At 36.0% G+C, this 15,028-nt stretch overlaps 2 protein-coding genes across 4 annotated transcripts; both read right to left on the bottom strand.

Annotated features, from left to right (window-relative positions):
* Positions 1-93: 93 nt before the first annotated feature.
* Positions 94-11,414, bottom strand: anks3 (ankyrin repeat and sterile alpha motif domain containing 3). Of its 2 annotated transcripts, none has more exons than XM_058765469.1 (16): positions 10,991-11,414; positions 10,441-10,625; positions 9,484-9,682; positions 9,233-9,354; positions 8,623-8,704; positions 8,065-8,182; positions 7,842-7,982; positions 5,785-5,910; positions 5,580-5,692; positions 5,349-5,498; positions 5,135-5,262; positions 4,353-4,494; positions 3,068-3,269; positions 2,120-2,179; positions 1,944-2,039; positions 94-1,524 (listed from the first exon to the last, which is right to left on the bottom strand). In XM_058765469.1, exons 2-15 carry the CDS (start codon positions 10,617-10,619, stop codon positions 1,957-1,959), a joined length of 1,845 nt encoding a protein of 614 aa, XP_058621452.1. In that variant the 5' UTR covers positions 10,620-10,625; positions 10,991-11,414; the 3' UTR covers positions 94-1,524; positions 1,944-1,956. The 2 variants fall into 2 exon arrangements, with proteins under 2 accessions (XP_058621452.1, XP_058621453.1); XM_058765470.1 differs by having other exon boundaries at positions 5,135-5,259.
* Positions 11,415-11,642: 228 nt separating this feature from the next.
* Positions 11,643-15,006, bottom strand: c24h8orf33 (chromosome 24 C8orf33 homolog). Of its 2 annotated transcripts, none has more exons than XM_058765481.1 (6): positions 14,597-15,006; positions 14,435-14,513; positions 14,020-14,222; positions 13,390-13,480; positions 12,989-13,135; positions 11,643-12,543 (listed from the first exon to the last, which is right to left on the bottom strand). In XM_058765481.1, exons 2-6 carry the CDS (start codon positions 14,457-14,459, stop codon positions 12,320-12,322), a joined length of 690 nt encoding a protein of 229 aa, XP_058621464.1. In that variant the 5' UTR covers positions 14,460-14,513; positions 14,597-15,006; the 3' UTR covers positions 11,643-12,319. The 2 variants fall into 2 exon arrangements, with proteins under 2 accessions (XP_058621464.1, XP_058621463.1); XM_058765480.1 differs by having other exon boundaries at positions 14,601-15,006.
* Between the last annotated feature and the right edge of the window lie 22 nt (positions 15,007-15,028).

Here is a 15,028-nt window from a genome sequence, read left to right as displayed (position 1 = left end):
TGCAGAACTTGATCTAAATGTTAAATGGTATTTTTTTAGTTACATAATATTAAATCAAGTGTCAAGCATTTGTCAAAATATTTGACAAAAGGTTTGAAATGCCAACACCAAAAGATCATGTTGATCGTTAATGTGATTCTCGGCACCTGTGAGAACTGACTGAAAAATCACCAAAACACCAGCTGATCAAAAGTCATCGCTAAAGTTCTGTCATCTTTTTTTGTATCACCTTTGTTTTAAAATGTGTCTCAAGTGTCTCAAGTTAAATACTTCTGGAGCCACAGGACTATTTTCCATTTCTGCGGTTTTCACCTCAGGTAAGTGTCTTCTCTGTATTCTTCCAAAAGGTTTTTAACCCTAAAAATATAGTTTTAAAGTCATTCTGATGGTACACTGACTTATAAGTCGAATGACTTCTGTTTATTTCCCGCGCTGCCTTCAAACGTGTTATTTAAGTTTTGTGAGCGGGTACGAAATTCCGCGAAAAGGGCGGATTGCTTTACGGCAGCAGCAAACGCACGACTTACGACAGTGGATTCCACTCACTGAACTGTAGGGGGCTTCAAAGTCGCAAAAATACAAAAAACTACATACATTTGCTTTAAATGCTTTATTTCCAGACCATAAAAACTCGATTCTTGTACATTTATGTGACATAATTACAATAAAGACTTTGTTTTCATAATTGACAGACAAGCAGATTTAACATGAAAAAATCTTTTAAAACTGATAGGGTAAAAACAAAAACAAATATTTAAAAATAATAAATTGACAGTAGCTCCAACAATATTACCATAAACCTGGACATGAAATGGGTCTTAATCATGAAACACCAGCAGAATTCCTTTCTGTGTAATTGTTTTCATCGGATTGAACTAAATATGTTAAAAATGCTCTAATTTGTTCTTGATTATCTTGAGTTGTCATGTAGGAGTAGCAATAATAATAATAAACTATTGTTTTTTTTTTTTGCATATCCCCAGCTTTGGTCATACTTGCAGTCATACCAATAAAGCTATTTGAATGAACTGAACTGAATATGCCAGTTTGTATAACAGCGGTTTTGACAAATGAATGAGTGTATTTATAACATACACGGTATTTAAGAGAAGAGACTAACAATTGAGAGTAAAGATCATCTGAGGTTTATGCAAGAAACTGCTTCATTATTCAGGCTTTAAATCTAATCTAATAAGAGGTTTGATTCGTTGTACAGCAATAAACAGTATTTGTGCTCGCAGTATCCACACATGTATTTCTGTGTGCACTGAATTCCTGACAGGAAGTTCAAATCCTCTGGCTCCGCCCTGTCTGACACAGCTCTGTCGGTGATTGGTCAGTTCTCATGTAACTGGAGCACAGGCGAGAGATGCTCTTCGCCCGCTTGTCATTTTTGGCCGCCTGCCGTCATCTCCATCTGAACTCATGTGGTACTGGAGCGGCGCGGCTCATCTCTGGCCCGCTCCTGCGGCCGTCTGTGTGTTCAGGGTGGTGTTTCACCCTCCGTCGGTAAAAGCGAGTGTCCTGCGAGGAGAAACACATCAGTTAGACAGTCATTCAGAGAGTAATCTTGCAAAATTCAAGTTTCACATCTTATTTTAACACACACGCTACTTTTCAAACATTTGGGGTTGAAAGATTTTTTAATGTTTTTAAAGAAGTCTCTTCCGCTCACCAAGGCTGCATTTATTTGATTAAAAATTACACTAAAAATAATAATATTGTGAAATATTTTAAAATATAATTTATTTCTGTGATCGAAGCTGTATTTTCAGCATCATTACTCCAGTCTTCAGTGTCACATGATCCTTCAGAAATCATTCTAATATGCTGATTTGCTGCTCAAGAAACATTTGATTATTATCAATGTTGAAAACAGTTGCTGCTTCATATTTTGGTGGAAACCGTGATTTTTGATTTTATATAAATGATGTTCAACAAACCCATTTACAGCCACTAGGATTCTTCCCAGTTGTGTGAGCGTTTCTCAGAAGCGCTGAGATGCTGGAGACTGTGAAGGATTTCCTTCAGACCGTCAGCTGGACAGAGAAACATGATATGAATTCACACTTCCACGTGAAGAAAAAACATTATACATGCATAGAAACAGAAGTCTTACAGAGCTCCGCCATATGAGACTCCATCTTAGACAGCAGCTGAGAGCACATCAAGCCGTCACCTACCACAGACAGACATCAGAGCGCTTATCAGTACAGCTGAGGTCTGACAGATCCATGCATTACAACCGTTACACTTCAGTTATACTGCTTATCCAGAGCTCAACAGACAGTCACAAAAATGTCATTCAAATCTCAAACGGAAAATTGATTTATAGTGTTAATGACATACATCTTTCAAGATGGTCCAAACATAAGATGCATATAGCAAGTGATAATATATGCGTCTGTGGTTTGCTGTTAATTTTGTGTCTTGTGCACCTTTTTTCCCCCTCTTTTTTTTTTTGGGGCAAGCAAAACCATGATTTTTTAATATAATTTTTTTCATTAAAAAAAATAAATAAAAATTTTCATACTGCAGAAATAAAAGTAAAATAGTGTCAAATAGTGATAAATAAATAAAAAATTATAAACTAAAGAAAAATCATAAAATAATACAATTAAAATAACACTGAAATAGTGATCAAGTAGTGATAATAAAAATGTAAAAGAGATTAAAAATATTTTTTATTAACAACATTAATGAATAGTACTAATTTTAATAAACATTTTTAATAGCATTTTTGAATGCACACTAAAGACAGAAATTGTCACACTGAAGGAACCACAAGTTGGTGTGACTCCACTACATTTTTTTTTTATATTTATATTTGTGTTTTTTGAAGAAGAAGAAGAAGAAGAAAGTTTGCCTGTGCAAAACATGCTAGGGTGCTGGAGAGTTGATGTATGGTTGCTAAGGTGTTCTGATTGGTTGCAAGGTGGTTGTTAGGGTCTTCTGGGTGGTTGCTGCTAGGTTATACTGCATTATTTGCAATGTATTCTGGGAATTAATAAGTGAATTCCCTTTTTCTGATTTTCTGCAAATAAAAGCATTGGCAGGTTCAGCACACCTCGAGCGTCCTCCTGTGTGAAAGTGCTGCGTAGAGCGTGTAGTTTCCCGCTCAGCGTCTGAATGCGTTTGCTGTTCTCCTGCAGCTCCGCCTGAACGCTCTTGCACGCCATCTTCTCCTCCATCAGACATCCCTCCATCACGGCACGCAGCTCCTTCTCCTGGGTCACCTGACCCTGCAGAGACTCCACCTCCACACAACGCTACACACACACACACACACACACAAAGAAGAGCTTAAAGGTGCAGTATGTAATATTGACAGCTAGTGGTTGAAATGGGTACTGCGGTCCTCCTCCTCAGACTCAGAGCTCACATGGGTTGCCAGATTGAGGACAAGGAACAGGAACGAGTGCAATTGACAATGGAAGGCGATGAGCCTTACACTAAGTTGTTGAGTTGATGTATCTGGGTTATAGAGCTGGTCTCTGGTCATAGAGCTTTTTAGATGGATGCCAAGGTTTTTTAGGTCAGATAGAATCTGCGATCTCTGACCCAGTTCGTTTGCTGGCTTCCATGGCTGGAGTCCTGTTTTTCCACAAACTGGCAACCCGAGCTGTTGAAATACTATTGGGTAAATTGGCAGTGGGCGGAGTCACACAGACCAAAACAAAAACAGACATTCTGACAATGCACATTTATAAGTAGAATAACTGGCTATAGCCAGTATTGTTTTTGGAGAAACAAGTATGTTTCCTAAATATCTGCAAAGGTATTATGTTTTTATGTTTTATTACAGTCAAAAGGTTACATAAAGCACCTTTAAGAGAACCACACACTAACTACAGCAAACTTGCAGTTATGATGTGGTAAATTTATGACAATGTTGCTGCCAGAACAGTGCTGTTTTTTTACAACATCAGTTTTATGCATGGCAACCCTTGAGCTCAATTTATTTTGATGGACTGATTTTATAGCATGTTGTTCATTTTATTGTGACCCATTACACAACCAAATGAATATAAAGTCCAGTAATGCTCTGAGATTTTATACATTTAAATGCAAAAAGGTAAAACCTGGTTATATAGCAAAAACTCTACCTGTTAACATCTAAAAATATAAAATCATTTATTTTGTGAAATAGGTCCGTCTTGTCACTTTGCGTACATTCAAAAGATTTAATTTTTAGATTCTGTGTTGATGTTGCAGTTCACACTTAATCACAAACTAGGTGCCAATTACATTGCAGTTCTCTTCCCTGACTTTAGCTACAGTCCTACAATCCTCATATGCAAATGAGCTTTATGAGGTGAAGATGGTGTGAATGGAAGTCATGCAGTCAGCACCTTATGAAGCTGAATGGCCATTTCCTGCATCTCGGCCTCCAGCTGGTCCGCATACGCCTGCTCTAACGCATCACTGGGTGGCCGTGCGTTACTATGCCAACGGGCTATTGCTGATGTCATCTTCCTCTTAGGACCAAACAGTCTATAAAATGAAAAGCACAAATATTTAAATAAAATAAAAAAATTTAAAAAGTAAAAATAAATAAAGCAATTCAAATAAAGTGCTAAAATTGTCAAAATAAAATAAAAGAACAACTATTAAAATAAAAAATACATTTTAATAAATACACAAAACAATTTAAATGAAGTGATGCAATTGTAAAAATATTTTTTTATAAATAATACAATATAATACATCAAATAGAGTTAATTAATGGCATTAAAAATAATACATTAATAATTAATGAATAATTAACATTAATAAACAAACAAATTTACAATTTAAAGTGAAAAATAACAGTAAAAACGCTATAAATAAAATGCAATAAATAATTAATAAATAATAATGAAAAATATATTTACAAAAATAAAAATAACTGAACAGTGATAAACAAATGGTAAAAAATTAAATACTGTATAAATACAATAAAAAATGTAATAATATTAATGAAATGACAAAGTAGTGATAAAATTTGAATAAATGTAATTTTAATAAAATATAAGCATTAAAAATATTAACGATTTTAATATTTGAATAAAACACAAAATAATAAATTACTTTTTAATAAAGTGATCAATTTTGTATAAAATGAAAAATAAATAAATAAATAGTGCAGACTCACGTGATGCCAACTTCCTTGAGGTCGTTCTCAGTAAGCGTGAGGAAGATCCTCAGGTCGATGTCTTGCTCCTCCAGCAGGGGAAGGTACTTACTGAACCCGATCTGCTCAAGGAACTCTGCGAGATCCTGCTACATGTATACATACTCTTTACTGGTGCATTTAACTCTCATACACACACACACACACACACTGAAGTGACTAGAAGAACACACACCTTGGGTCCAGTGTATGAAGGAGAAGGTCCAGAGGAAGACGGAGCCTTGCGGTAACCTGTGCTGCCGCTGCTGTTACCGGGACTCCTGCCTTTGGAGTGCTGGAGTTTATTGGATCGACGTGGACAACTCCTCTTTGCTTGATCAGAGTCCTGCAAACATGATGAGACGTTGAGAGAACAGTTTGCTGGAGATGTTTGCTGTGAGCTGCAGTGATGCATGATGGTTCGGACCTCGTTGCTCTCCAGCGACGCCTCCCTGCTGTGTCCGAGGAGATGAGACAGACCCTCGCTGCTGCTGCTGCTGCTCCTCATGGTGGGCATGTCGTTATCAAAGAACAGCTCATCTGCATGCAGAATGGAAACAGAATCACACTATATTGTATGTTCTTAGCAGATGCATTGCTAAGAATGGTCGACATCCTGCTGAAATTCACACCTCTACTGCTGTTGCTCTGGCCGTCGAGTTCATTGATGGGGGAAGTGACATCACGATTGCAGATTCCCTCGCTCTGATCGCCAACGTCCCGAAACGTCACATATCCAGGTGGAGCCACAGGAACATCTGCAATGAAAGAACACATTATACAGATTCAACATCCCTTTCCACTATTTTATTCTATTAAAATGTATTTTTTTTTATATATTCAACTTAAAATAAATGTGAATATACTTCTAAAATAATTTCAACATATTTACAATTTAATAAAATACTTCACTATTTCAACTATTTTATTATTTTTATTTTATTTAATTAAAATGTACTTTTTGAATATTTAACTTTAAATAAATGTAAATATTTATAAAATACCATAAATATATTTAAAATTTCATAAAATAACCATTTCATTAAATATTTTTAATGTAGTGAAAAAACACTTTTCTTTGTCTGTATATAGATTCAACATTCCTTTCCTCAATTTTATTTCATTAAAATGTACTTTGTTTTTAAAAATATTTAACTTCAAATAAATGTAAATATATTTATGAAATACTATAAATATATTTAAAATTAAATTAAATGTTTAATGCAATGAAAGAACATAATTTTATATATATACTGAAAATTATAAACACATTTTTCATGAGCTGAACTCAAAGATCTAAGACTTTCTATGTACACAAAAGGCCTATTTCTCTCAAATATTGTTCACAAATCTGTCTAAATCTGTGTTGGTGAGCATTTCTCCTTTGCCGAGATACTCCATCCTCCTCACAGGTGTGGTATATCAAGATGCTGATTAGACAGCATGATTATTGCACAGGTGTGCCTTAGGCTGGCCACAATAAAAGGCCACTCTAAAATGTGCAGTTTTACTGTATTGGGGGGCGTCCGAAAACCAGTCAGTATCTGGTGTGACCACCATTTGTCTCACGCAGTGCAACACATCTCCTTCGCATAGAGTTGATCAGGTTGTTGATTGTGGCCTGTGGAATGTTGGTCAACTCCTCTTCAATGGCTGTGTGAAGTTGCTGGATATTGGCAGGATCTGGAACACGCTGTCGTATGCGCCGATCCAGAGCATCCCAAACATGCTCAATGGCTGACATGTCCAGTGAGTATGCTGGCCATGCAAGAACTGGGATGTTTTCAGCTTCCAGGAATTGTGTACAGATCCTTGCAACATGGGGCCGTGCGATCTTGGAGGTGAAGATGCTGGATGTGGAGGTCCTGGGCTGGTGTGGTTTCACGTGGTCTGCGGTTGTGAGGCCGGTTGGATGTACTGCCAAATTCTCTGAAACGCCTTTGGAGACGGCTTATGGTAGAGAAATGAACATTCAATTCACGGGCAACAGCTCTGGTGGACATTCCTGCAGTCAGCATGCCAATTGCACGCTCCCTCAAAACTTGCGACATCTGTGGCATTGTGCTGTGTGATAAAACTGCACATTTTAGGGTGGCCTTTTATTGTGGCCAGCCTAAGGCACACCTGTGCAATAATCATGCTGTCTAATCAGTATCTTGATATGCCACACCTGTGAGGAGGATAGATTATCTCGGCAAAGGAGAAATGCTCACTAAGACAAATTTAGACAGATTTGTGAACAATATTTGAGAGAAATAGGCCTTTTGTGTACATAGAAAAAGTCTTAGATCTTTGAGTTCAGCTCATGAAAAACGGCGGCAAAAACAAAAGTGTTGCGTTTATAATTTTGTTCAGTGTATATATATATATACACACACACACACACACACACAAAACAGTCAACATAGAGAGAGTGAGAAATGTAAAATGTTACTAAAGATTTCTACTTCAAATAAATAAATGGTTATCACCAAAATATGAAGCAGCACAACTGTTTTCAACATTGATGATAATCAGAAATGTTCTTTGAGCAGCAAATCAGCATATTAGAATGATTTCTGAAGGATCATGTGACACTGAAGACTGGAGTACTGATGCCGGAAATTCAGCTTCGATCACAGCAATAAATGACATTTCAAAATATATATAGAAGTAGAAAATGGTAATTTTAAATATATAGTGCGAGTACCGTTTTTTTTGAGGCTGACTCTGAAGCGTGCCATAGCTTGAGGGCCGTCGTGAATGCTGGGTCCTCTGGTTCTGCTGCGAGCTGATCGGACTCTAGGAGTCGCACTCTCTTCTTCAGACGAGCTCAGCTCCTCATACAGAGCTACAGAGACAGATCAGCTTGGGTTATTTTCTGAATTCACGACAAAGAAGGTCAATTAGAAAAGCTAAGGTGCATGACTGACATGATTTGGCTCTCATGACGTGCACGTCGATGAGGCTGGCGATTTTAGTGTGTCCGTACATCATAGCCAGAGCTCTCGCCGTTTCTCCCTTCATGTTCCTCTCCTCCGTTTGTACACCCTGAATCATACACAGAACCAAAAACACTAAAAACACACAAGCATTTTTTAACATTAGGGGTGTAAATAGTTGCTCTGACTACAATTCAGTTATGATTATGTAGTAAATGACATAAGGGATTATGAAAATGAGAAATTTTGGCCACAATTAAGTTTGATGTACAGCTATTTTTAAAACTAAGCTTTAAGTTAGTTTAACTAGAGAGTCGATTTATACCCAGAAGTAGTTTTGGATCAGGTATAAATCTTGTTTTCAATACCTAATGTTAATAATTTACTATTAGTTTTCATAATGGATGCACTGAGTTGTCATTGTCATACTGATGCAAATCCATAATTATTCTACATATAATTTGTTAATTTGATGGATGATTTTTACATATTCTACATATGAATTTTTAATTTAAAGTAAGTCACATTTCAGAGTAAGGTCACACTTGCATGGTTGAGCAGGTACTGAACGATGATTTCATGGCCGGATGCAGCAGCTTCCATGAGCGGTGTGAATCCTGACAGCGGCTCTCTGTGAGGGCAAAGGTCAAAGATTTAACATGTTTACTAGCTGTTTAAGCAAGATTATGCCCCGAATGAAATACTAGCGTTTATTGCATGCTAAGTAGTAAATACAGTATTGTTAATGTATAAACTGTGATGTTGTTGTCACATGAGTGGCGGCCAGTTATCATCTCGGAAATAAAAAGTTAGCATTTTTATTATTTTAAGAATCTGGTGATATCACTTCTAATTTATTCGCCATATCGAAACTGGAATGTGTGTAATTTTTTCCTGTGATTGAAATAATGGCTGCTGAAAATTCAGCTTTGCATCACTCGAATAAATTATATTTTAAAATATATTCAAATAAAAAACAGTTCTGTTAAACTGTAATAATACAGCCCTGGTGAACATAAAAACATTTGCAAAATCCTAATTATTCCAAACTGTTGGCTGTTTATGTACAGAGTCTGTTTGTGTAAGGAAGAAGGTGAGTTCAAGAACAAAGGAAGGACATCAGTTTTGCTTTGTATAAATGAATGCAAATGTAACTCACTTGATATTTGCATTGGCGTGATGCTCTAATAAGAATTTGACCATCTGCTGATGTCCAGTAGCTGTGCTGTGCAGCAGAGCCGTCCACCCGCGCACATCCTTATATTCCAGCTGCGCTCCTTGCTGTACAGAGAGAGCTTTCATTCAGTATTGTAAAGTGAGCGCTGGATGTTTGCTCTGCTCAGTTTTGCAATCTTGTAATTTTCACAGAAATAAACCGTATAATCCAACTACCAACTCTGTAAACCTGACCTGCAGCAGGAAATAGGCGATGCTCTCGTTTCCGCAGCTGGCGGCGAGCATCAGGGGTGTGAGTCCTTTAGACGTGGTGGCGTTGACACTGACACCCGTCTCCAGCAGCAGGTTTGCGATGTTATCGTGACCGATATATGCAGCGTACATTAGAGGAGTCCAGCCACCGATGTTCTTCCCATCCAAATCCACATCTCCCCTGAATAACGATTCACCAGAGACAGACACAAGTCTTTGTGTTGCTGTTATTGCTTATGGTTGGTAAATGAAATGGATGTCCGTCTGTCTATCCCTCTATCTCTCCATTTATCTATCATCCATCTCTCTCTCTCTCTCTCTATATATACTGTATATCATCCATTCATCTATCTATCTATCTATCTATCTATATATATATTATTATCCATCCATCTGTCTGTCTTTCTATCTGTCATCCATCCATTCTTCTATCATCTATCTCTCCCTCTCTCTCTATATATACTGTATATCATCCATTCATCTATCTATCTTATTATACACCCATCTGTCTTTCTATCTGTCATCCATCCATTCTTCTATCATCTATCTCTCCATTTATCTATCATCCATATCTCTCTCTCTCTCTCTCTATAAATATATATATATATATATATATATATATATATATATATATACACACACACACATACACACACACTGTATATCATCCATTCATCCATCTATCTATCTATATTATTATCCATCAATCTGTCTGTCTTTCTATCTATCTGTCATCTATCCATTCTTCTATCTATCTATCTATTTATCTATCTCTCCATTTATCTATCATCCATCCATTCATCTCTCTCTCTCTCTATCTATATATAGTCTCTAGTTGAGGCATATTACTTTAAACTTTCAAGCACACTGAACTAAAACATGTCAAAAACGGTTGGAGGGAGACATGCACAGTATGAACAGCAGATTCTTCCATCTGACCTGCGGATGCACTCGGACACCACATCATACTGTCCGATGGAGCAGGCGGTGTGGAGATCCAGCGGCACGTTTAGCTCCTCCGGGCCGATCAGAGCGTCTCCTCCGTCGGCCAGCCACACGGACAGACTCGCGCCTAACTGATCCGACTCACTGCTCGCCTCGTCGCTCAGCTCAGACATCCTCCTCTGGAAATGAGGTTGGATATTTAATATTTACAGTTCTGTGCAATAATATTAGCTAAAATGTATGTATATCAAAATAAAATAATTAATTTTATCCCTCTCAAAATGAACCAGTTTATTCAGTGAAATTATGTTCCGTTAACTGGTATCAGGACTATTATCCGTCAGTCAGTTCAACTCAGATAAATGTTATCTCATACTGTTATTCATATGTTTATAACATAGTTATGATGCTGAAAAGTTATAGTTACTAAAGTTATAACCAAACTCTTAACAAGGAAATGACAGCCTTTTACAACAACCGTTCATGCCATAAACGCATAACCCAGCAACCTAATAAAGCACTCGACAAATAAAAGCGTACAAACCTTAAAATAATTACAACTTTCCAAACTGGTAAATCAATGTTTTGTTCAGAACTTGCAACAGCAGCGGCAACTCAAAGGAAGTTTTGTGTTCCAGCCGGGGCGTGTTATTAAATGTTTTATAGGGAGTTGTAGTCTTTTGCCTGCTTCTCATAATGTAGTTTAAACTACTAGTGCACAATATAAGACTGCATATCCCATGAGCCTCTGCGTCAGCACTCATAGCTTACATGCCTGACGACATCAAACAGCAACACGTTTGTTGATAAACTGCAAAAGAATGATACACATAATAAAATATCTAAAAATAAAAGGCTTGTTTTCACTGAGAGCATTGATTTGAGGTGAAATAATGCGCATGTATTGTTTGAGAAAAAAAGCTGATATTTCTAATATAAGCCTTTTAAATACGTTGCCATAGCAACTCTTACAATAAATCAGTTACATATAATATCACATATCAGTTACAGTATTAGTCAATTTAAAAAAAATTCAATAAAACCCAGTAAAATAAAATTTTAAAATAATTAATATAATAAAAATTGAAACAGCAAAGTTTTGGGCATAATTAATTTATTTGGATTTTTTCCCTTAAATGTTTTCTATGAACATTTTGAACATTACAAAAAAGTGAAATCTAGCAATAATTTATGCATAATAAAATGCATAGAGAACATATCGCAAAATTATGCAATAGAAGTACATATCTTACTATGCATACTTAAAGGGATACTCCACCCCAAAATGAAAATTTTGTCATTAATCACTTACCCCCATGTCGTTTCAAACCCATAAAAGCTTTGTTCATTTTCGGAACACAAATTAAGACATTTTAGATGAAAACCAGGAAGCTTGTGACTGTCCCACTGACTGCCAAGTAAACAACACTGTCACCGCACCACATGAATACGTTTTCTACGTTTGTTTACGCTTTGATTTGAACGAAAACAGCGCATTCTCCAAAATGGCGCTACGGTGAAGTGGAGGAGACGAATTGTTGAATAAAGTCGTTATTTTTGTTTTCTTTGCGTACAAAAAGTGTTCTTGTCACTTCATAAAATTCAGATTGAACCACTGATGGCAGATGGACTATTTTGACTATGTATTTCATACTTTTCTGGGCCTTGACTGTGGTATTTACTTGGCAGTCAATGGGACAGTCACAAGCCTCCCGGTTTTCATCCAAAATATCTTAAATTGTGTTCCGATGACGAATGAAGCTTTTACGGGTTTGGAACGACATGGGGTAAGTGATTAATGACAAAATTTTCATTTTAGGGTGGAGTAACCCTTTAAGGCACAAATCCTGTTGGTTGATGTTACAGTGTTAAATCATAAGTTGAAGTTAAAACAAAACTCTTCATGTGTTTTAGTGAAAACAAAAGGTTTTGTATCTCCATCAGTCTTTGTGTGTTCATTTGTCTCCTGGGGCCCTTGCAGTGTGTGTGTCTCTTGAGATTTGTCTGTTTTGTTTGTGGGGTGTGTGTTTCTCTCAGCTCGCCGGTGAAACACTGGTTTGCACTCAGAGACACTGGTGACCCGGGCGGAGGTCATTGCTGTGGAAAGAGACAGCAATTTTGTAAGAATTGTGTAAGCAATTTTTGTCAGAATATTAAAAGGTGGGTTTTTTTTTTTTTTAAATAGACTAAAAAAGTTTTTTGAAAAAATAAATAAACACATTAAGATTAATTCTACATTTAAATAAATAAAATAAATATACATAAAAATGTGATTTAAAATAAATGTATAATTTTTTATATATAAATAAATAAATAAATTGTTTTAAAATAAAATATCAATAATGTAACAATAGAAACTAATTAGTTAAATATTATAAATGAATATTTATACAATTTTATTAAATAAATATTCATTATAAATATTTATAATACTAATTTCCACAGTATTAACTGGTTCATGAAAATACACAGCTGCCCTTTAATTAAATAAAAAAAATAAATAAATTAGACATATGAATGTACATTTATGCCACTGCCTTACCTGACTGTATGAGTTTGAACTGTCTGCTTCTTTCTTCTTCTATCTTCTTCCTGTAGTCTCCAGAGATCGCTCGCATTACCTGCCTCTTCTTCACCAAGGGAGCTTTGGAGCTGCGTAACGTCTTCAGAGCACGGCTCGTTTCTTCCCCTAAATGGAGACAAATGTGTAAACAAAACAGAAGGTGAGGGTTTCTTTTCAACAAATTCAACACATTTATTATGTTGGATAAACTCCTTGAGATGCATCACCTCGTTTTCAAAGGGGTCCTATTACACAAAAAATAGAAAACATAACCCAAAAACAAACAATAACAGCAATCACAACAATAAAACAACAAAACAACTTTCTTTTTCCCTGAGTTTGTGTAATATATGTTATATTTATTGTGTTGTCTCACTCACGTTGTTTGCTGGAGGTTTTCTGAGTTCTCAGGCCAAGCTTGAGCTGTTCGATGCACCAATCCAACTCCCGACTCAGCTGCTCATCAGGAGTCTAACACACACACACAGTTATTAAGTCAAGTTATTTATTTGTCTTTGCCACAGCTTATACATTTAAACACAACAGTAAATAAATAAATAAATAAATAAATAAATATATATATATATATATATATATATATATATATATATATATATATATATATATATATATATATATATATATATATATATATATATATATATATATACACATTATACATATACATATGTATATGTATGTATGTGTGTACTGGTTTTTGTTGTTTACGGGGACAAAATTTGTATAATAACATGGGTATGACAGAGGCATTACAATTTGAAGGTGGTTTATGAGGATACTGCCTATGTCCCCGTAAAACAAAAGGCTTAAAAAACATACTAAACTGTGTTTGTTTTTTTAATCTAAAAATGCAGACAGTCTCCTGTAAGGGGTAGGTTTAGGTTTAGAGTTGGTGTAGGGCAATAGCACATACAGTAAGTACAGTATAAAAACCATTACGCCTATGGAGAGTCCCTGTAAACCACTAAAACAAACATGTGTGTGCTTACCAATTCCGTGGTCTCTTGTTTGGGTGTTTCCTCATTGCTTTTTACCCCTTTCTGTTGATTATCTTTTCCGTCACCCGTTTTCTTTTTCTTCTTCTTGTGTTTTTTAGGATTGGTAGGAGTGTCAGCATTTTGGGCTGTTGTTTTGGGGTCCTCGCCACTCTGGCCATCTGTGTTTTTCTCATTTTCCAGTATTCTGGTTGTTTCTGGAAAGCATGAACAAATTTAGAGCATTTACCTGCCCCTTAGATTGCATGCTATCAGGTCATACAGTGCAAAATTACACTTTCAAATACAAACCATATTACACTTTCACTACAAATCATTCTTCTTCTTCTTCAAAGACGCTTCAAATGCGCACTACAAATAATATCAACTAAATATATGTTAGCTGATATGGTTTGTAGTGAAATCTTACCTGTTCCAGTTGATTCCTCTGTCATAACTGAGGTTTTAATCGTCTGAAAACACAAAATGCACTAGTTGTCTGTTCTTTCCTATGAAAAGAAAAAAACATAAACGATCACCTATCAAGTGTGCAGCGCTTAAGGAAAAATATAAATGTGATAGAATCAATTACCTACTTCTGCTCGAAGCGTTGGATTTTCCAATATATTCTCAGAATTTAGTTATGCGTGTGTGAATATCCCATATCTGTGCACCACACAAAGGGCTCCGCCGATAACACATTTACCATTCTAAAGGTTCCTACTGCAGCGCGTAAAATTTGCCCTCCTTTTTAGGCAATGGTGACACAAAGACCGCACTAAAACATACTGGATATCAAAAGCAATGTATTTTTTCGTCATTGTTTGCGAAGAAACGATTTTTGCAATAATTTACCAATAATGTTTTGTATTCGCTATTATTAAAAGGAACCGTATGGGACGGTTGTTTTTACATGGTTATGTAATCCACACCAAACTGGTTCAGGGCTAGAAATGGAAGGATTTTAAAAGCATCTAACACAGATGTTTCACGAAGATTGTTGATTAAACGTTTATATAACGCC

Source organism: Onychostoma macrolepis, chromosome 24, assembly GCF_012432095.1.
Source record: "Onychostoma macrolepis isolate SWU-2019 chromosome 24, ASM1243209v1, whole genome shotgun sequence".
Taxonomy (NCBI): domain Eukaryota; kingdom Metazoa; phylum Chordata; class Actinopteri; order Cypriniformes; family Cyprinidae; genus Onychostoma; species Onychostoma macrolepis.
Note: the sequence above shows the minus strand (reverse complement) of the source record. Positions and strands in the feature narration are given on the sequence as shown.

Coding starts and splice junctions, on each gene's coding strand:
- anks3 (XM_058765469.1), bottom strand. CDS start 10,619: ATGTCTGAGCTGAGCGACGAGGCGAGCAGTGAGTCGGATCAGTTAGGC. Junction 5,263..5,348: donor CTTCATACACTGGACCCAAG/GTGTGTGTTCTT, acceptor GTATACATGTAG/CAGGATCTCGCAGAGTTCCT. Junction 3,270..4,352: donor TGGCCATTCAGCTTCATAAG/GTGCTGACTGCA, acceptor GTGTGTGTGTAG/CGTTGTGTGGAGGTGGAGTC.
- c24h8orf33 (XM_058765481.1), bottom strand. CDS start 14,459: ATGACAGAGGAATCAACTGGAACAG. Junction 14,223..14,434: donor AGAGGAATCAACTGGAACAG/GTAAGATTTCAC, acceptor CATGCTTTCCAG/AAACAACCAGAATACTGGAA. Junction 13,136..13,389: donor GAAAACCTCCAGCAAACAAC/GTGAGTGAGACA, acceptor GTCTCCATTTAG/GGGAAGAAACGAGCCGTGCT.